This window comes from Marmota flaviventris, chromosome 6 (genome assembly GCF_047511675.1).
Source record: "Marmota flaviventris isolate mMarFla1 chromosome 6, mMarFla1.hap1, whole genome shotgun sequence".
NCBI lineage: Eukaryota > Metazoa > Chordata > Mammalia > Rodentia > Sciuridae > Marmota > Marmota flaviventris.
Window position 1 is genome coordinate 117,576,040 of NC_092503.1, and position 22,805 is coordinate 117,598,844.

Consider the following 22,805-nt stretch of genomic DNA (forward strand, 5'->3'; position numbering starts at 1 on the left):
ACACACACACACACACCCCAGATGCTGTCTAGCCACCTTATCAGGACCTCCCCACCCCCAGCAGATTGGCCACAGCTGTGCTTCTGCTCACGGCAGGCCCTGGGGCATGCAGAAGAAGGTGGGTCACATGTGGACAGGGCCCCTTTTAAGGCCCCACCACCCCAGCTAACTCGTCTTCTGCCACCTGACCTGCCGGCTGCTACCCACACCAACTGTACCACTCACCATGAAGGTTCTTGTCCTTCTGCTTGTCACCCTTGCCGTGGCCTATGCAGCTCCTGACCCCCGGGGAATCCTAATCAACCTGGTAAGGGGGTGTGTAGGGAAGGCACATCTGAGCCTCCAGGCGGGGATTTTGTGAGTTTGGATCTTGGCCTCTGATGTCCTCAGCTGGAGCTGCTCAGGGGCTCTTTTCCTTGATTGCTCAGCCCCCTCCTGCACCTCTTCCCAGGGTGCCCCCAAAAGATTCATTGATAGTTCAGACTCAGGCTGGGATATGCTCAGAGCAGGGTGGTGGCAGAGAAGTGGCCCTGGGCTGGGGTTGGGACCCATGGGGTCCAGACAGATGGAAAGTCTGGTGTGAGGAAGTAATGGCTTGAGCCAGATCCAACCCTATGGATTCTAGTACTGACTGTAGCCCACTCCCTGGCCCGGTGTTCCCATCTGTAATGTGCCCAGTTGGCCCCAAACAGGGACTCCCTGTTGCTCCAGCTCCCACACCCCGAGGTGCCTGTAAAAGCTGAGGCACATTACCCTGCAAGGCTCCCCTCCCCCCACAGGCTTTTGCATAGCATAATGGGCATCCAGGATCCTCCATGCCCATCCCGTCCAGAGGGAAGAAGTGTGGCACTGGGTGGCTGCTGTACCTGGCTGTGAGGAAGCATTCTATAAAATCAGAGCCTGGAACCCTGGCTCAGAGGGTCCCATGCTCTAGAAAGCTTGACCTATGCACGGCATGGTGGCACATGCCTGTAGTCCCAGTGGCACTAGAGGCTGAGGCAGGAAGATCACAAGTTCAAAGCCAGCCTCAGCAATCTAGGGAGGCTGTAAGCAACTTAGTGAGACCCTTTCTCTAAATAAAACATAAAAATGGTTGGGATGTGGCTCAGTGGTTAAGCACCCTAGGTTCAACTCCGGGTACCAAAAAGAAGAGAGAGAGAGAAAACAAGAGAGAGAGAGAGAGAGAGAGAAACAGAGAGGAAGCTTCACCCGCAATCCTGGCTTCTGACTTACAGTGGCTCACTCCTATGCGCCAAATACAGTTCTGAATGCCTCACAATAACACCAGGAGACTATTCTTATCCACCACCCTCACATGGAGAGAAGTTAAGCACCAGCCTGAGTCACACAGCTGGAAAGGGGTGGCATTGGAATTGGCGCTAGGGCGGGCGAGCCCCAGGTTGCCTCACCTCCACAGGTCACACAGGGCAAGTCCCGCATGGCAGCCACTCAGTGCCAAGGTTCTTTCGCTCCTGGCAGGGATAGGCTTGGAGGGTCCAGGATACCCCTGTGATGCTAGGCAAAAAACTGTGGGGGGAGGGGGAGTCTTAAGGGGTGATGGACTTCAATTTTCAGACTCCTCAAAGGAATGTGGGAGCTGGAGCCACTGGGAAACCCTGTCTTGGAGTCATCTGTGCAATCTCCAGAGGGGATCACTGAGGCCCAGGGAGTTGGTAGTTACAGCCAATACTAGAAGCCTTGGATTCCGACCCAGCCCAGGGCTGCCTCTCTGCCACCACACTGCCCACTCCTCACGTGGGTGGAGTGCAGAGAGGCCACCGGACCCAGGGCTGAACTCCTTCACACACACTCTTACTGAGGGAGGTAGTGTCAGGGGTGAGTGGGATGGGGCTGGTGGCGAAGGGCATGGGGAAGGGCGCTGGGCTCACTGTCTGTCACTGCAGGAAGATGGCGAGATCTGCATGAACAGTGCCCAGTGCAAGAGCAGCTGCTGCCAACACTTCAGCCCCCTGGGCGTGGCCCGCTGCACACACATGGCCAGCGAGAACAGCGAGTGCTCACCCAAGGTGGGGACTGGGGAGTTGGGAAGAGAGGACGGAGGATGGTCCTTGAGGCTTGGAATGGGGTCAAGGACCTTGAATACTGAGGGTGTGAGCAGAGAGAGGTCAACAGGTGTCAAAACACAGTCCCATCTGCCACACCTCAACCCTCCTAACTGGCCACGGAGATGGGTGGGGCAGGGAATCGTTATTCCCATTTCATGGGTGGGTAAATAAAGACTCCCCAGAGAAATCAAGTTAGTAAGAATGCCAGGTGTGGTGGCCCACGCCTGTAATCCCAGCGGTTTGGGAGGCTGAGACAGGAGGATATGAGTTCAAAGCCAGCCTCAGCAAAAGCAAGGTACTAAGCAACTCAGTGAGACCCTGTCTCTAAATAAAATACAAAATAGGGCTGGGGATGTGGCTCGGTGGTCAAGTGCCCCTGAGTTCAATCCCCAGAATCAAAAAAAAAAAAAAAAAGTAAGAGTAAGTGAGTCACAGTGGAGACCAGACCTGAACCTCTCGGGCCCACAGCACTCCCTAGGGAAGCCATTGGGAGAAACACCCTCTGAAAAGGGAGGGGGCTGCTGGTTCTCCCTCCAGGCAGGGGGCAAATGATGCCCAAAGCAGCCCCCCACAGTCTGTGACTCCACTGGCTCTGGCTCTGCAGACAGTCTATGGGATTTACTACAAGTGTCCCTGCGAGCGGGGCCTGACCTGTGAGTCGGACAGGACCATTATTGGCGCCATCACCAACACCAACTATGGTATCTGCCTTGATGCTGGACGCTCCAAGGAGTAAGACCACCCCTGACTCCTGCACCTAGCCCGGCAGGCTGCGCAGGACCCTTCTCTTGTCTTCCATCTCTTATCTTTGGCTGGCCACCTCCTTGACCAGCACCTCTGTCACCTGATTGGGTTCTTGGCAATAAAACCTGCCTGCAAACCTTCCCTGCTCCTGTGTGTCCTTGCTGGGTCAGGGTCTCCCTTGATACTGCATCAAGCCTTTGCCCACCAGGGCAGGTGTCCAGCAGGCCAAAGATGGAGGAATGGGTCCAGGACCAGGAAGGATGTGCTTGAACAGATTGGGGACTAGAGACAAGGCCCCGGCGGGCCAGGAACTTATTCATTTCTGGGAGCAATTACTCCGCTCTGGGATGCACCTGGATGTCCCTGCAATTCCCAGAGAGATAGGCAGCAAGAACATGTGCGCACACACACCCCCTTGGGCGTGGAGTTCCCATGGCCCATATTTCCTCCCTACATCAGAACTCTCCAGTCCCTGTCCTGGTTCTCGCCTCCTACAGGCCCGGCTTTCCGATGTGACAGCTGACACAACCACGTATCAGACCTCCAGCACAGGGGTCAGATCCCAATTGCTCTGGGCTCACTCTCTGTCCTAGAAAGTCCTCACAATGATCCTGGGAGGGAGGTTTTACCATCTCTATTTCACAGATGAAGAGACTGAGTTTCAGAGAGGTTAAGGATATTGCCCAATATAACATAACTAGACAAAGGTGCACTCTACCCACCCAGCTCCACCCCGACCCTTTCTATGATTCCCTATTCTTTTTAAAAAAAAAATATTTTGTTTTAGTTGTAGATGGACACAATAACCTTTATTTTATTTTTATGTGGTGCTGAAGATCGATCCCAGTGCCTCACACATGCTAGGCAAGCGCTCTACCACTGAGCCACAACCCCAGCCCTCCCCATTCTTTCTCAACACACAAAATGAGAAAAATGAACAGAAATTGTAGCAGATTTAATTTTTGGTCAATTCAAAAATAGTAGGGCTGGGGATGTGGCTCAGGGGTAGAGTCCTTGCCTAACAGGCACAAGGCCCTGGGTTCAATCACCAGCACCACACACACACACACACACACACACACACCACAAATTGTAGCCCCCCCAGAGCCATCAAAAATGAGTTGCCATCACCACAGTGTGCAAGCAGAAGTTCAAGGATCGGCGGGTGGTGGGGACACTGGAGAGGAGATTCACACAACGAATAGTGGATAAGGGACAAAATAAAGTTTAGATGCCCCCACAGTCCCAGGATTCTGTAGTTCTGTGATCAGTGAATCTCCTAGTAACTGAAAGCAAATGAAAAGGAATACAGAAAGAAAAAGAAATGGAGACAGACTTCAACGGATCAGCGATGCCTTATTAAAAGCAGCAGAGGGACACATTTTCAAGAGGGAAAATGGTGACAGGCAATAATAAGGGTCTGAGTTTCACAGGGTTTAGAGGGGCTGAGTCCTGGCAGGAAGTGTGTTGGTTACAGCTGGAGGGAGACCTTGGGCAGGCAGGAGGACGGCTGTAGATAGGGAAAGTCAACAAGTTCAGAGCCCAATATTCTCCCTCTCTCCTTGGGGGTTGTTATTTTCCTTCATTAACCGTGAATTTATGAGGTAGGGCTGTATTAAGCTGTAAGTAGTAAAAAACCCAAGTAATTATAACTTAAATAGACAAGGACATATATCTCACGAACCAAGAAGTCTAGTGACAATGTGGGTGTGTGTTTGGTGGCTGGCAGGTCTTGACCCTCCCTTTACAGTTGCCAACTACTTGGTGGCAGTGCGCCTTCACCATAGCCAAAGGCAGGAAGCGTGCAGCAGAGGGAGGGTGCGGTGGGGGCTGAGGAGTGGGACGGTTCTCAGGGTGTCCCTTCTTCTTGTCTTTCCCCAAAGCCTCAGGCAGACTTTCCTCCATGGGGCAAAGGTTAGAACTGGGGCACCTGACCGCCTCTAGGTGCCCCAAAGGCTGAGAAGTGAATAGGGCTTCCACCATCTTACTCCACGGGTCGTCTCAGGCCTAGAAGGAGGGGAAGGTCAGGTCACACTCCTTGGTGCGCAGACTCAGCTCTGGGAGAGAACCACAGTCATGTCTTCTTCCTAGATCTACAGAGTGACCACTGGGCCCAGCAGTGAATTAGACTATAGAGGACATGAGAAAAATGTCCCTGATTTCCAGGAGTCACTAGAGAATTGGGCTCTGCAGAAGCAAGTGGCCAAGCTGCCCCACCCCCACCCGCCACCCTGCCCCCAGTTTCCCTCTGTTAAATCCCTTCTACTTGAAATACCTGGAGTGGTTCTTATTTAACTGCCCTGAAGCAGACATTTGTGGGGGAAGCTCTCTGAGCCGTGGCTGTGCCTGGCAGAGAGGGAGAATTTTGTCATGGTGGCTGACACCTGACCACACTTGCCTCTCACCAAGCCTGGAGCCCAGAGGTGCCACCTTTTCTAATTCACATGAAGATGTCACACAGGCTACAGCCTTTCACTGACACTTTCCATCTACCTATCCTAACCCCAGGAACTCCTCATCTTGTGGTTACCTTTTTTCTAGATCTATGAGATATTCACTATGGAAGCAGGGATGTGTGTAGCCTTGAGCTCATAAAAAAAGAAAAGAAAAGAAAATCCCTGATCCTGTGGTCCCACACTGGGCCAGCCACATGTGGCTGTTGAGCACTTGAGATGTGGCTCATCTGAATGGAGATAAGTATAAGATACAAACTTGATGAGGAGGACTTATTACAAAAAAAAAAAAAAAGAAGAAGAATGTAAAACATCTCAAATCATGTTGAAATTATGACATTTTATATTAGCTTAGAAACAAAAATAGAGTATCAAAATTGATTCCACTTGCTTTTTTTAATACTAAATCTTTTTTTAATATTTATTTTTTAGTTTTAGGTGGATATAATACCTCTATTTTATTTTTATGTGGTGCTGAGGATCGAACCCAGTGCCTCACACATGCTAGGCGAGCATGCTACCAGATGAGCCACACCCAAGCCCTCTCTTGCTTCTTTTTATTTTTTGAATGTAGCTATTAGAAAATTTAAATTATAGCCTGCTTTTTATTCCACTGGGCAATGCTGCAGAGAGTCCCAGAGCTGCGGCTTCTCAGCCCAGGAGAGGCACAGCCGCGGCTCAGAGAGCTCCCCCCACAACTGTCCCTGGACTTCGGCCTCTCCCAGGGACCACTCTTCCCACGGGGGCAGCAGAATCTCCACGGTTTGTGAAGGGGTCCCAAATTCACCACAGTGGCATGAATATTTTGAGCTCAAGGCTTTTGGCAGTAGGCTCTTTTCTGAACTTCCTCATTGACCTAAAGCAGAGCCTCCCGAAGAAATGGATGCTCATCAATCCCACCCCAGGTCCTCCTGGAAACCAGGGCAGGTTTTCTTCTCACCACAGAGAAGTGGGCATCACCGAGTAGATGTCTATAAGCCAAATCCCACCCGCCTCCTAAAGCCACATTTTTCTATGAACATTCTGAATAAAAACCTGCCGTATCTCTTGCAAGTGTATCTTCTGTTTTTTTAATTGTCAAGGCCCCATTCTCTGAAGCTGAGAGTAGTTTTTTCTTAGCGACACATGGAAATGGGTTCATTGTGTCAGAAACATGCCTTTCCCTTTTTCCCTATTTAAAAAATGTCATCTGAAGTTAACAACGTTTTTTAAAGAACATGTACGACTTGAGGGTTTTTAAAAGGCATACTATGTCCCTGGATGAAAATATTCAATATTGCAAAAATCTAAAATTTCCCCAAATTGATTTTTTGGGGGAGCAGGTTTATTGAGGATTAAACCCAGTGTAACCATTGAGCTACATGTGTAGTCCTTTTTATATGTATTTATTTATTTTGGTATGCAGGATCAAACCCAGGGGCACTTAAACCTGAGCCACATCCCCAGTCCTTTTAAAATACATTTTATTTGGAGACAGGGTCTCCTTGAGTTGCTTAGGGCCTCCCTAAATTGCTGAGGCTGGCCTTGAACTTGTGATCCTCCTGCCTCAGCCTCCCAAGTTACTGAGATTATAGGTGTGCACTGCTGCACCAGGGCAAGTTAATTTTTTTAAAAAGCTGTATATACTTAAGATGTACCACATGTTGATTGGATATACTTATCCTGCTATACACAAACTCGGATGTGATTACTACTGCCAAACAAATTAACATACCCAGCCATCATCCTAAATAGTTTCCTCCCTACCTACTTTTCTTTCTTTCTTCCTTTCTTTTTTATTTTACAGTAAGAGTACCTAAAACCTGCTTTCTTAGCAAATTACCCATATATAGTACAATATCATTAACTGCAGTCCTCATGTTGTACCCGAGTACTCCTGGATTTATTCACTCTGTGTAGCTGCAACTTTGTACACTCTGGCCTCCATCTTCCCATTTCCCCTCACACACCACCACTCTCCTTATAATCATAAACATAATATCCTCCAGTTTCATCCATACTGTTGCAAATGGTAGGGCTGAATAATATTTTTTGTAGGGCTGAATAATATTCCATTGTATATGTATACCATGGTTTCTTTATCCATTGTCCATCAGTTGTTTCTATAGCTTGGCTATTGTGAGAAGTACTGCAATGAACCTTGGGAATATGACTACCCATAGAAGTAATGGCTTTTCCTTTGGATATATACCCAGAAGTGGAATTGCTGGATCACATGGTAGTTTCATTTTTAATTTCTTTAGGGACCTCCTTACTGTTTTCCATAGTGGCTACACCAATTTACATGCCACCAACTGTTTCCAAATATTCCCTTTTCTCTTCACCCTCTCAAATCCTGTTATTCTGATAAAAGCCATTCTTACTAAAGTGAGGTGATATCTCTATAGCTTTTTAAAATATTTTTTAAATTGCAGATGGACACAATACTTTTACTTTATTTATTTATTCTTATGTGGTGCTAAGGATGGGCCTCACACATTCTAGGAGTGCTCTATTGCTAAGCCACAGCCCTAGTCTTCAATATAGTTTGAATTTGCCTTTCACAGATCATTAATGATATCGAGCACCTCTTTATGTACCTGTTGTCATTTTTATGTCTTCTATGGAGAAATATCTATTCAGATCCTTTGCCCATTAATTCATTTTTTTCTGTTGAATTGTGTGAGCTCCAATATATATATATAATTTTTTTTCTGCTGAGTTGGGTGAGCTCCTATAAGTTGCATGTTAACCCCTTATCAGACACACAGTGCCCACATATTTTCTCCTAATCTCTATGGCGCCTACTTTGTTACTTTGTTGATTGCTTCCTTTGTTGTGCACAGATGTTTTAGTTTGATGACGTCCCACTTGTTTATTTTGGCTTTTGTTGCCCATGCTTTTGGTGTCCTATCCAAAAAAATCCTTGCCAAGACCCATATTCTGTAGTCTCCCCCATATGCTTTCCTCCAGCAGCTTTAGGGTTTCGGGTCTTACTTGTAGTTGATTTTGTGTGTGGTGTGAGACAAGATTCCACTTTCATTCTTTTGCATGTAAGTGTCCGGTTTTCCCAGCACCATGTATGGAGTAATGATGCCCCTTGGTATCTTATGTGTCTGTCCCCTGTGGGAATTTAATGGAAGTGGGCCCTCTAGGCTTGGGCATTTTTGTGGGTTCTCTTACTCGTTAAGACTTTGGATGTTCTTGGAGGCTAGGTACCTAGCTGGCCACTTCTCCTTCCAAATTGTTTCATAGACTTCCTCGGAGGGCAGAGTCACATAGCACTGGGACAGTCCACAGGCCATCTGGTACATTCCATAAGGCTCTCATAGTCGATGACAGCACGATTTAAAGGGGTGCTCTAGGTACAACCACAGCTTGTACTTCAACTTCTGAGCCCTTATCTTAAGCACCACATCCCAGACAGGACGCCGGGCTCAGCTCTGGGGTATATTTAATCAGGTGTGTCTGTCTATGGAACCTTATCTGAAGTTGTCATCTCCAAAATGTAACCCCAATATATCGGGGCTGCCTGGAGGCCTATCTCCACTGAGGATGCACTTGGCATAAATAAGCAAGCTCTCACAGGACTCTAAAAGCCTCTGAACACCCAGCAAAACTTCCTGAGCCCCTTCTGTCCCACCCCATGCTCTGCAGTTGGTGTGCCAATCTTTCTTTTCTCATTCTCTTTTCTTGGCTCTCCTTTCTCATCCTGCCTCCCAGAAGGTTCAGATTCATGAGTTTCAAATTGTGTGACCCTGAGCATGTGGGTTTCCCCACAGGTCAAAGAGGGGTGGTGGAGCACAGCCTCCTCAGAGGTGTGTGGTAGGGTTAGAAGAGCTCGTGTGTTGTAAGGCACCGAGACCTGCCCCACAGCCCAAGTACTCAGTAAACCGTGGCAGGTCTTTGTACATGTGTATATTTCATTCCTGTCTTTCACATTTTTGAAATTTCAAGTCAAGGGAACCAAGAGACCAAGTATAACCTGGGTTTTCAGAAGCTAGATTATGGGATGGGGTTGGGGTTGGAGGAGATCTTAGCTGTCCTCTGGGGGACTTTGATTCATGCTCCAACTGGAGAAAGACCCCAAGCCCAAGAGTATTTCTTCTTGCTTCGCCTCCTCATCCTCTTCTAACGCCCCAACAACCTGTACCACCCCTGCCCAGCTCAACAGACAGCCAACACTGAACATTCCTTATTTCAGCAGAGGGACATCATTGTCCCTCCTGTCCCCTGCCAGCAAGGCTCTAGGGCCGGAGGCAGGAACACAGAGTTCTAAGTAGGCAGGAGGGTGGGCCGCAGAGGAGGACAGCATTAAAACCATGTCTTCTCAAGTGTCTTCTGATTTACATATTTCTCACAACTGTCGTAAATGAGTTTACATGTTTTCTGATTCTTCGGGAATATACAAGTCAGGTTTGAATGGCAGGGACACTCCTTATACAGGCCGAAGAAAATCTGGAAAAAGCAAGATTTTGACCTTAACCTTGACATTGCTTCTCCTCTCATTCCTGGGGAGGGGGATCCCCTAGCCCACTCCAGCTCTGCTCCCAGCTCCAACTGCTTGCCCAGGGCAAGAAACCTGGGGATAAAGGACCCCTAGGGCTCCTCACCCCGCTGTTCAGAGTCCTAAGTTGTCCTCTCCGGGGTGATCCTGGAATCACCCAGGGCCCACCAGCTGGACCCAGGCACAACCTTGTTGTCAACTCATCTTCCTAAGTCCATGAACCCCAAGTGAGGCCCTCATGTCTTCTTAAGTCCCTTCATGGACAAATCAACCCCTCTCTGCACACCCAGCTGGGAGGCCGCCTCAGCCCATCTCCAGTCAGGAACACCTGGGGCCAGAGCAGGTCCTGGACCCGGGAGGGGATCAGGGCACAAGACCCACCAATGGCCCGCCTCTATTGCACTACCCTTGGGGACAGGAACACAGCTGGAGACTAAGGCATGCCTTCCCCTACCGCATCCAGGACCCCAGCCTCTGGGGTGAGCTTCCACCTCGGGTGGGTCCACAGGCCCCCCGACAGCTTGTACTTATGGCCCATGAGGAGAATTCCTGGCCCGGGTCATTGCTGCCACCTCTTCTGCCCCCTTCCCAGGAATCTGGTCCTCCCGGGTTCCCTCCTCGGCACCCCTCCCCATGCCCTCTAGGGGTCGACACCCACCTGCGTTTGACACTTGCTGCCCTCAGACCCCATCATGGTGCAGTGCGACTCGCAGTTGTCATCTGCCTTGCGGCAGCACCCGCTCTTACAGCCCTGGTTCCGAAAGCAGATGTTTCCGTTCTCCTGCGGGGAGACCAGCCCGCCTGGGTCCCGGCCCACGAGCTGCTCCCCACAGCCCAGCCCAGCTTCCCCCGGCTCCCCCACCGCCCACTGCGCCAGGCACCTTGGGGTCTCGCTGGGTCAGAGGGGAGGGGGATGTCTATCTAGCTGGGAACAGAAGGACACTGCAGGCCAGGCCTGTCCCTGGAGGGGACTACACAGGTTTTAAAATATTTAAATATTCAAAATAGTTTGCTTCTCTCTCTCTCTCTCTCTCTCTCTATCACACACACACACACACACACACACACATACCATGGGAATCAGACTTTCCCGCCTCTGCTCAGGCCCTGATGAGGCAGGAGCCTTCTGTCCTGTGAACTACTTACCCTTCCATCTGAGCTTGACTGTCACCTTCACACCCCCTCCCAACATTAGTGACCCCCAGTGCTGGGGCTTAGCACATGACATCATCTATCATCACCACCCTTCATCTCTCTGTTGGAAAATTTCAGTGGTCATTCAGAGAGCAAACATTAGTCAGACACCGTGGTGCACGCCTGTCATCCCAGCAGCTCAGGAGGCTGAGGAGGAGGATCACAAGTTCAAAGCCAGCCTCAGCAACTTAGTGAGACCCTGTCTCTAAATAAAAACATAAAAAGGGGTGGTGATGTGACTCAGTGATCAAACACCCCTGGGTTCAATCTCCAGTACCAAAAAAAAAAAAAAAAAAGCAAATTAAGCCAGGCACCCATGATGCACACCTGTAATCCTGTAATCCCAGCAACTCAGGAGGCTGAGGCAGGAGGAGTGAAAGTTTGAAGCCAGCTTCAGCAATTTTGTAAGGTCCTAAGCAACTCAGCAAGAACCTGACTCAAAATAAAATATAAAAAGGGCTGGGGATGTGGCCCAGTGGTAGAACACCCCTGGGTTAAATCCCTAGTACAAACAAATCAAAACTCTCATCTTCTGATAGAACCTCAGCTCCAGGAGAGAGGGGTCCCACTCTTTTAGCTTCCTGTTCTCTGCTCTTCCCCCCTAGGACTAAACTCCTCACACACTGCAGGTGTTGAACACACAATAGCTGAGGACACAGGAGGACACTGCTTCTTTGGTCTTTCTATTTCTCTGCTTTCATTGATGGTGTCCACTGCCACCTTTGGCAATTCCTTGAATGCAGAGGCATATTCCCCCCACCTGGAATGCTGCAGATCGCCTGCCTTGCTCCTGCCTTGGAAACCTGTACTTCCTATCCGTCTTTGCTTAAATTCCACTTCATTAGGAAAGTATTCCCTGCACAGCTCCACAAGAGTAAAGTGTTCATCTGTCTTGTTCACAGCTCTCTCCTAATTTTTTTTTTTTTAACTTCTAGTAGGTATTCAATAAAATGTGTTGGGTCACCTGAACAAGGGGCAGGGCACTGCATCACATCTACCTCTGAGGTGGCAGCTCCCAGGCACCACCACAGCTCAGCTCCTAGGACGGGGGTGTTTTCTTTTTCCTCCAGGACACCCCTCCCCGCTTCTCAAACACAAGCCTCCCAGGCCTTAGGACAATGGCAGAGGAGTGGCGCCCTCCAGCTTTCTTACCAGAAGTCTTTTTGGTGCCAGGAAAAATGAGCTCCTGTTGACAAGGAGGAGGAAGGAGAGGAAGAATAGCAGCTGTGGCAGTGGCATCACAACCTGGAGGTAATAGTGGTTTTTCTAAAGCCCAGCTAAATACCTGTTGTATGACAGCCCTCAGGGCCTGAGGGGTGAATGCCCCGTCCTAAGATTAACGGGAGAGAAAGAAGCTCTGGCCCCCAGCCCAAACCAATGAGGAACAAGCAATGGGCATGAGATGGCAGCTCCCCTAGATTGGCAATGGCTTTCTGGACCTTTTGCTGTGCTCGCCTAGCTGCCAAAAGAGTCATCTAATCTGTGCACTTGGGCTTTAGCGCTAGCAGGTTATGAGTTCAAATCCTATCTCAGCTGCTCACTGGCTGTGCAGCTGCTCAAGAAAAGTTGCAAGACATTCATCAAAGCCACAAAACTATTATTAAGTTACAGAAGATTAGATTCTATCTTTCATCTTTCTGTTCCCTTCCCCTAGATCCCTCAGTTAGAATTTCAGGAACTTGGGGCTGAGGTTGTGGCTCAGTGGTAGTGTGCTCACCTAGCATGCATGAGGCACTGGGTTTGATTCTCACCACCACTTAAAAATAAAGACAATAAAGTCCATCAACAACTGAAAAAAATAAAAATTAAAAAAAAAAAAGAATTTCAGGAACTCCCTCTCTGCAGAAAATCCAGTGTGCCCAGAGGTACTTCTGTAGGTCTTTGTGACCAGCACAAGAATTATACACCCAGAATGCACAATGAGTGGGTTGTGCTGGCAGCTGATCAGGACAAAGTGCACTAAGTCTTGGGAACAAGAACAGATCAATGATTCCAAGGGAGGAACAACAAGAGACATTTGATGTACATTAGTCAGGGCAAGTGAGATAATGCTGCAGTGACAAACTACCCAAAAATTGCACAGGCTAAGCACACAAAAAATGCCTGCTGTGAGTCCAGGGAAGCTGTTCCATAATCCAGGCCTCTCACCTTCTAGTTCCCTGGCCATGGTAAGGGGAGAAAATTGGAAAATCACAAATTTTCTGGGTTCCTGGCTGAGGGTGAAATCAACCATCAAGGGACTGAGAATCAATGAGAACTTCGTTGTTTGCAGGTCATAGAACCCCAACCCAAACTGGTTGAGGAAAAACATGAAATTTATTGGCTCATGTAACTTTAAAAAGTCCAAGGGTCAAGCTATCTGGTTTAAGGCATGGCTTGTTCCAGAAGATTGAGAGAAAGATACTAGAACCTGCTTCTCCTCTGCTCTTTTTTAGCTTCCTCCTGAATCCAAATGGTGAAAAAAAAATGGCTACCAATAACCATAGACCCATGTTCTCCCACGTTCAAGTCTAGTGGAAGAGAGAGTATATTATCTTTGTAACTCTTATTTAAAAAAAAAAAAAGTCCTAAGCTTTGTTTTGATTGAACAAACTGGGCTATGTGTCCCCACTGAACCTATGGCTACCCACAGAACCAACTTCTGTCTAGAGGATTCTGTGCTGGGATGTGGGTGAAGCTCGGCTCAGTCAAGAGAGTGGTTTCAGTCACCTGCACCGCTTTGTTGCCCAGAACCTCTAGGGAGGGAGCCTGACTCCACCTTGGAGAACTCCATCAACTCAACTGTCGCTGTTATTACTTCTGATGGGAGAATGATTGTGGGAACACTGAAAGGTTTTGACCAGACCATTAATTCGATTCTGGATGAAAGCCAGGAAGGAGTGTTCAGCTCTTCACAGGGAGTAGAACAAGCAGTACTCGGGCTTGACATTGTAAGAGGTGCAATGTTACAGTCACTGGAGAAATCGATGAAGAGACAGATTCTGCACTTGACTTGGGGAACATTCCAGCAAAACCTCTAACCTCTAACCTGTGTAGCACACACAGGGAAAACTACCTGCATTGCACAGAATCTGAATCTGTACAGAAACCAATTTTTCTGGGGAAGATGTTTGGGATTTTTAGGATTGTGTAATTGTGAATTCTGACTTCACATTGATTTACTGGAATACGTAAATCAAAATATCTCTACGTTTTTATTTAAAAAATGTTTTTACCTAAATTAAAAAAAAAAGAGGGGCTGGGTATGTGGCTCAAGCGGTAGCGCGCTCGCCTGGCATGCGTGTGACCCGGGTTCGATCCTCAGCACCACATACAAACAAAGATGTTGTGTCCGCCGAGAACTAAAAAATAAATGTTAAAAAATTCTCTCTCTCTCTCTCTCTCTCTCTCTCTCTGTCTCTCACTCTCTCTTTAAAAAAAAAAAAAGAGAGAGAGAGAGGTTTCCTTTAAAAAAAAAAATCAGTATCCTGAAGAGGAAGGGAGCAATGATGGATCTTGGGGATGCAAAATCATTAGATGATATGGCAAATGGGAATTTATAGGGAAATAAGCACTGTATCTAATTTAAAGCAATGAAAAATGTTCACAGAACAACTTCTACTTCATGTTTTCAGTCTTTTTTCTTTTGTACTGGGGATTGAACCCAGAAGCATTCTACCACTGAGCCACATCCTCAGCCTGTTTTTGTATTTTATTTAGAGACAGGGTCTCACTGAGTTGCTTAGAGCTTTGCCAAGTTGCTGAGGCTGGCTTTGAACTCACGATCCTCCTGCCTCAGCCTCCCAAGCCACTGGGATTACAGGCATGAGCCACAGCACCCAGCTTCAATCTTCATTGATTTTAAATTTTACAAATGTATGGGTAAGATCTTTTATAATTCACTACCTACTTTAGCTCTCTTTCCAATGCAACTATGTTTTGAATGAATTCTATCCACTCAAGGAGGGCTCAGTGTTTTAGAATCAGTTTTGCCTACACTTTGAAGGTTTCCTTTTCTACCAGTCAATGTCCAGTCAGGAAAACAGAAAGTACTCTAGGTGTTTGAAGCAAAGAAAATTTAACATAAGGAAATGGCCGCACTGGTGATGGAGTGAGTCACTGAGAAACCAAGCAGGATGGTGAAGCAACTTGAAGGTGAACAACAGCAGGAAGACACCAGAGGCCCTGTGATGGGGAACCCTGTGGTAGGCAACATGAATGGAGTCAGGTGGTGGATAGAGGAGGGACTATGCCAAGGAGCTCAAGGCCAGTGACATCACTTGAAGTATGGGGGCAGGGAGGAGGAGAACTATCCCACAGTCACCCCTTGTGCCTTTGATCCTCAGCCAGTCCTAGAAGCCCAGGTGCAAAGAAGACTGGGAAATGTAGTTCCTGAGGGGAAAGAGCAGAGTAGAGAGCCGGTGTGTGTACAAGCCTGTAATCCCAGCTACTGAGAGGCTGGGGCAGGAGGAGAGCAAGTTCAAAACTGGCCTTGGTGACTTAGCCAGATCCCGTCTCAAAATAAAAAATAAAAAGGGCTGGGGTGTAGCGCAGTGGTAGAGCACTCACCGGGCATGGACATGGCCCTGGGTTTGATCCCCACTATCACCAACCAAAAAAAAGAAAAAGGCAGAGCAGGCAGAGGATGAAGAGGCAGTGAAGAGGCAGTCGCTCAGCATACCTTCCTTCCCACCCCCATAGGCCAGGAGTTGCCAGTGTTCCATCTCATCCAGCTTCTGACCTTCTCCCACTGAGTAAGTCTGCCTCTCAGGGTGGGGGGTGTGTGTGTGTGTGTGTGTGTGTGTTTGCTTTTTTTTTTTTTTTTTTTGTAGGGGGTTTGGGATGTCAATCTAAAATGAATGACAGAGCAACTCTCCAAAGAGTGTATTCAGGAATCACAAGGAATCAATTCAGGATATGTGAGCCGCAACAGTGGGAAGTTTTTACGGGCAGAAATGAGACACAAGCTGAAACAAAAACCACTGGTTGTGGGAGCTTATCACAGAAGGTGGCTTTTGTTCATTGGTGGTACTATCTTTTGCTAAAAGAGGCTTAACTAGAAATTTCTGTCTTCGGAAAGACTTTCATGGCAGTTCCTATTATAGGCATACCTGTGTGAGGCCTTCATGGCCCCCCAGCCCCATTTTGTTAGAGTTTGACATAAGTTACTCCATTTTGGTACCGACAACTTGCACAGATATAGCTCAGTGGTAGAGTGCTTGCCTAGGCCCAGGGTTCAATCCTCAGGGTTAGCACAAAATGACTGAGCTGGGTGCAGACTACACGGATCAGCAAGCCTTTATTCAGCAGTGGAGTCATGCATCTGGTGGACACACTTTCTTGCTGGAAAATGAGCAACTGGCCAAAGGAGGAATCTGTGCTTATACACGTTACACTGAGAGGTGACTTAATTATTGAAAGAGTGTGTCAGTTTGGACACTCAGGAAACAGGTGAGAATTTGAAATTTGTTTTGACTGGGCAATGTTTTTACTTGGGAAAGAACAGGGGGTCTGGGGGTCAGTATTCGGTGTATATCTCTTTCCTTTCAGGGTCCCATTGTACTGTCCCCTGATAAAGATCTATCTGGAGAAGGATCAATGCTTTGGCTTCCTCCAAGAAATTGCCACTCTAGGCTTGATGGGTATCACCTTCCCAGGGAATGTCCTGTCACTGGAAGAGGTTATCTTGAGAACAGGAACAGACAGGCCACACTATTCTGGGGTTTGTCGTTTTCCATATTTTACACTCAGTACCACAAAAACAAAAGGAAAAAAAGGAGATGATTTTGTGCAGAACTGTAGGTCAGTACCAGTATTCTGAGCACATTTAAAGTAGAATAAGCTAGAATGTTCTCTAGGTTAAGTGTAATAAGTGAATTTTCAACTTATGAGATTTTCTATGTACAATGGATTTATTGGGATGTGACCTCAACATACCTCAAGGAGCATCTATATCATCATGTGTGTGGGGAGGGGGTGCAGCAGGGGGCCAAGCATGACAATGGAAGGAGGTGGAAGAAGAGCCACGCTGACTCTGCAGAGCCTCCTCCAGACAGTCCTTGAACTCACTTCAGCCCTCATTTGAGTGTGTGTTTGTTTCTGCAGCTATAAATTTGTATCCTGAAACACATAGATTTGGGTTTGGAAATGATCTTCATGTCTATCCACAGGGAAATAGTGAAGTAAAATGTAGTCAATCTGGATAAAAAAATTTAAGGCAGTAATTAATGTTTTTGAAAAGACTCTGATACCATGGGGAAAATGATCAAGATATAACAGCAGGTGGGAGTGGTAGCTCAGTGGCAGAGCACGTGCCTAGCACATGTGAGGCACTGGGTTTGACTCTCAGCAACACATAAAAATAAATAATTGAAATAAAGGTCCATCAACAACTAAAAATATATACTTAAAAATTTTTTTTTGTTTTAATTAGTTATGCATGACAGTAGAATGCACTTATGTACTTTGATATATCATACATAGATGGGATATAATTTCTCATTTTTCTAAGTATACACATTGTAGAATCACATTGATCATACAGTCACATACATACATAAAGTACTAACGTCTGTTTCATTCTACTATCTAAAATATGTATATATTGGGCTAGGGATGTGGCTCAAGCGGTAGCGCGCTCGCCTGGCATGCATGCGGCCCAGATTCGATCCTTAGCACCACATACAAATGAAGATGTCGTGTCCGCCGAAAACTAAGAAAAATAAATATTAAAAATTCTTTCTCTCTCTCCCTCTCTCTCTGTCTCTCTCTCTTTAAAAAAATAAATAAAATAAAATATGTACATATTAAAAAATAGACTACAGGGCTAGGGATATAGCTCAGTTGGTAGAGTACTTGCCTTATATGTATAAGACCCTGGGTTTGGGGCTGGGGATGTGGCTCAAGCAGTAGCGCGCTTGCCTGGCATGCGTGCAGCCCGGGTTCGATCCTCAGCACCACATACAAAGATGTTGTGTCCACCCAAAACTAAAAAAAATAAATAAATATTAAAAATTCTCTCTCTCTCTCTTTAAAAAAAAAAAAAAGACCCTGGGTTTAATCCCCAGCACCACACACACACACACACACACACAAAAGAACTACAATTAAAAAAAAAAAAAAAAAAGATACAATAGGAGTTGGGTTTATGGCTCAGCGGTAGAGCGATCACCTCGCACATGCAAGGCCCTGGGTTCGATCCTCAGCACCACATAATAAATAAAAAAGTAAGTGAGATAAAGATATTGTGTCCAATTATAATTAAAAAATAGATATTAAAAAAGATACAATAACAGGAGAAAAAGCAAGTCCTCATTTCTTTGTGAGGCAAAGGATCTTTGTGCTACTCTACAATTATATCAAATGAGGGTGGTGCTAGCCTTTGAATGGAACCCCCAAAGTGTGTTGGAAACTTACTCCCTAATTGTAATGATTAACTTGAATTGTCGACTTGATTGGATTAAGAGATGCCAATGAGGGGCTGCGGTCGTGGCTCAGTGGTACAGTGCTTCCGTAGCATATGCAAGGCACTAGGTTAGATCCTTGGCGCCACGTAAAAATGAAAAAAGAAAATAAAGGTATAGAAAAATGTGTCTTTAAAAAAAAGAGAGAGAGAGATGCCAATGATTAAAGAGGCTTCTGGGTGTTCAGTGAAGGTGTGTCTAGGAATGACTGGCATGTGGGAGAGTGAACTGAAGTGGAGACCCTCCCCAAGCATGGGCAGTTTAGATGGAATAAAAGTTGGAAGAACAAGGAAGCAGCAGCAGATGCAATCTCCACTCTTCTCAAATGAGTTCCTGATTGCTGCTCCTGTGAATATCAGACTCTAGAGTCTTCACTCTTCCAAAGCGGACTATGCCAGTGATTCTCCAGGGAGTTTCCAGAAGCCTTTGGTCTCAGACTAGGGTAGTATCATTGATCCCTCTTGTTCTGAGGCTTTGGCCTCTTGGACTATGCAGCTACTGGTTCCTCCAGCTCTCCAGCCTGCAGACAGCCATTGTGGACTATCCAGCTTCTGATCATGTAAGCCAATCTAATAAATCCCCTTTTTATAATCATACCTCCTATTGATTCTGATCCCCTGGAGAAACCTGACTAATATACTAATGCAACAGTGTTGGGAGTGGATTAGTTATTGAGAGTGGGCTTGTTGTAAAGATTGAGAATTGTTTAGCTTGTATGGAAGAAACTCAGGTGAAGTGGGTTCAACCCTCTTGCTCCCATCCTCACAGGAACTCTCTTGCCCTTCTGCCTTCCACCATGGGATGACACAGGAAAGAGGCCTCACCAGATGCCAGGAAAATTTCAGGACCATGCTCTTGGACTTCCCAGGCTCCAGAACCATGAATCAGGTAAACCTCTTTTCTTTCTTTCTTTCTCCATCTTCTTTTTTTCCCCCTTTGGTACTGAGGATTGAACCCAGGGGTATTTAACCATTAATCAACATACAAGCACTTTTTATTTTTTTGTTTTGAGACAGGGTCTCCCTAAGTTGCTTAGGGCCCCACTAAATTGCTGAAGCTGGCTTTGCACTTGCAGTCCTCCCAAGTCGCTGGATTATAGTTGTGTGCCCTTGTGCTTGGCAAACCAGGTAAATCTCTTTCCTTGTAAATTACCCAGTGTGTGGTATTCTGTTATACAAAAACAGAACAGACCAAGGTGGCAAGTGGGTCCAGAGCACAGTGCTCCCAGAGCAGACAGAGTTTAGGGTAAAGTAGGGGCACCTCTCTGGCCCAGGAGAGTGAGTACAGACATGAGCACTAGGGGAAGGGCTCTTCATCAGGATCTGGCCATGAAAACAGATGGAGGACTGAGTCCTGACCAGGTTGGTGCCTTCCTGGCTATGGAAACACCAGGTAAAACCTGCATCCACCCATCCTGCATATAACCCAGGCTAAGCCAATCAGCAAATGCCAAGACAATGAGTGGTCCAAGTGGACTAAGTCAGTATAATCAGGATCAATCTTAGGACAGTTGCAAAGAATTGGGAAACAGATGTTTTCTTTCTCTGAAAGGCATGGTATGGATGTATGAGGTGGAAATGGGGTTAGGAGCCTGGTCTCTAGAGCAAAACTGTCTGGGTTCAAGACCCAGCTCTACCCTTTACTTTGGGAGACTCAATACCCTATCTATAAAATAGAGATAATTATAGTATTTACTACATATAACCTTGTTGTGACAATAAGATGAGTTAATATAGTTAACAAAGTACAGCAGGCAAGGGTGCAGTGGTGCACACCCGTAATCCCAGTGGCTCAGGAGGCTGAAGCAGGAAGATCACCAAGTTCACAGCCAGCCTCAGCAACTTGGCGAGGTTCTAAGCAATTTAGCAACAGCCTGTCTATAAATAAAATATTAAAAAGGGCTAGGGAAGTGGCTCAGTGCTTAAGTTCCTCTGGGTTCAATCCCCTATACAAAAAAAAAAAAAAAAAGGTACAGTGGTTGGGAACATAGTAAGGTGAAACCTGGAACCTCTGCCATTGCTAGGCTACTGGGGATGGAGCTGCTGGATTCAGCCTGACCTGAGGCCTACATTAACATGGGACTTCCATTTCTGACCACCAATAAACCCTCATCATCAGAACCAATTTGGGTTGGTTTTTCAAATGACATACTTGCAGCAGAAAAAAATCCACCTTGACATCCTAATGATGTGACCTCAAGCAATTCATATAGCGCCCCCCCCCCAGTCTCAATTTCTTTCTCCACACCATGGAACTGATAATATCTGACAGCGTGGAGACATCAATGCACCAGGCTCCTCAGCCTCCCAGGCATGCACAGTTTTGCATTTGTATTTCTCACAGGCATTTTCTCAATGACCTCCACCCTGTTGCTACTCTCTACAGAATATGCAGGCACTCCCTCTCCATCCCTCCCCACACACCTCCATCCAGAGGTACCCCAGGATATGCTCTCTAGGCACATCCTTCAACCTGCCCCCCCCATTAAGCTCTTCATCCCAAGAGTTTGTCGTTTACTGAATGCAGTCCCTCTCCCATCCCAGTCTCCCTGTCCCCGAGCCCCAGTAAATGTTCTTTCATGGCCACAGAGTCTCCTTTTGCCTCCCCCAGACTGGGACTGTCCCCATAGGGGCCCTCCCCCAAAAAGTGCAGACAGAGGCCAGAGCCAGAAAGTGACTTTAATGTCTCAGGAGCTGGATTTGGAGCAAGTTGGGGGTGGCCAGGGCCTCTGGCCCCAAGAAATTGACCAGCCTGTATCCTCCTCTAAATCAAGTGGCACCGGCGGGGACACATCACATCCTTGGATGAGCAACTCAAGCCCCTTTTGCAGGGGCAGATGATGTTCATGGCTCCCTTGGTCTGTGGGGAGCAGGTAGGAGAGCTGCAGTCGCTGGGATGCAGGAAGGAAGGTGCTTAAACTCTCAGGAGCAAGGGCACAAGGGCAGGACTGAGAGGGCCTGGGGGCAGGACTGAGATGGCAGGACTGAGATGGCACAGCTGATGACTGTGCCACCCGAGACAAGTTAAGGAGCCCCTGTGGCTCAGTTTCTTCATCTGTCAAGTGGGGAAAATAAGAGCAGCCCATCTGATAGGGTCATTGTAAGAATTAAGGGACATAAAATCTATCAGGTGACCCTAATAAAAAGACCCTCTGGCCCCTTCAGCTCTAAGGTCAGGCCACAGTAGAGGCCTGGTCAGCACTGGTAGCTTCCCAGATGGCTTCATGGAGGCCAGGCCCATCCTCCCTAGAGAGGTTTGGGCCTGGGGCCAGATGACCAGGAACAAGGCACTCTGCTGCCTACGTTTCCACTAGCAAATGACAACCATGCTTGACTACGCACTGCTCTAGCCAGGACTCTTCCCAACAACCGCATGGGGAAGGGACTTTAGTCACTAGCTCTTTGGCTATGGTGAGGATTGGGAAGAGGTCCCAGAATTATCAAAGAACTCAGGGATTCCGGAAAAGAAGACACTGGGCCTCAGAAAGCAGAGGTAACCTGTTTGAGGTCACAAAAACAAGACTGGAAAAGTTACAATTTAAATTTGGGTTCAACTCTAAAGCTGAAGTCCAGCCCCTGTAGCAACCTGCATGTCTCTAGAAACTAGGTCACTGTGGCAGGGAGATGGGGATAGGTCAGGGGAGGACTTTTCCTGCCCACCTTGCTTCAGAGATGCTAGGGCAGAGATATTCATTCATCCAACAAATGTTTATTGAGCATCTACTATGGAAAGGCACTAAGCTCAGAGTTATGGCTCCTAAGAAGAATGACACAATCTTTGCCCTTATGTGCTCTCACCATTGAAGCCAGGGCAAATCAGGGAGATGCCTGCTGTGCCCAGGATATGAGTCCAGGGCATGGGTGCTCGGAAAAGGGACAGCTTCTCAGAACCTTGTTTTGCAGGATGAGTGGGAGTGTGTCAAGTGGAGAAGAAAGAAGGGTGCTCCAAGAAGAGGGTCCATCCCTTTCCCTACTTGCCAAAAGGAGCTGCCTCAACCCAGAGCCTCACCTGGGGCAGGCACGCCATGGCTTTTCTGGCCTTGGGAGCACAGAAGGCTCCTCCAGCGGTTAAATCCATCAGGCAGCAGTCACTGAAGCATTCAGAATGATGAGAACACCTGTCCCCGCTGATCTGTGGGGACAGGCAGGAGGTCTGCCAGGCTGGGGACACTCCCTTAGCCACTAGCTCTTTGGCTATGTGGAAGAATCAGGGAGAGTCCCCCACACTGTCAAAGAACCCAGGGATGCATGAGGAGAAGCGATGAGGTGGTCACCCCCAGGTCTCACGCCCCAAGGCACCAGCTCCCCTGCAGAACTCAGGGGAGGGGGAGATGGAGGGGGGGTGGGAGTTTCCCTCCTCTCCTTCCCTGACCCCTCCCCCACATTTCCGTGGCTCCCAAAGGCGCTGTGTGCTGGGGAGG

The 22,805-nt window shown here is 47.4% G+C and overlaps 2 protein-coding genes across 2 annotated transcripts; one reads left to right on the plus strand and one right to left on the minus strand.

Moving 5' to 3' along the window:
- Positions 1-226: 226 nt before the first annotated feature.
- On the plus strand, positions 227-2,802 carry Clps (colipase). The gene is made up of 3 exons (XM_027943522.1): positions 227-307; positions 1,905-2,027; positions 2,671-2,802. The coding sequence occupies exons 1-3, from the start codon at positions 227-229 to the stop codon at positions 2,800-2,802; spliced, it is 336 nt and encodes a 111-aa protein (XP_027799323.1).
- Positions 2,803-21,139: 18,337 nt separating this feature from the next.
- Clpsl2 (colipase like 2) lies at positions 21,140-22,522 on the minus strand (the record flags this gene model as incomplete). The annotated part of the gene is made up of 2 exons (XM_027943557.2): positions 21,140-21,244; positions 22,394-22,522. Coding segments are annotated over 2 exons (225 nt in total), but the record flags the coding sequence as incomplete, so codon positions are not given.
- Positions 22,523-22,805: the final 283 nt, after the last annotated feature.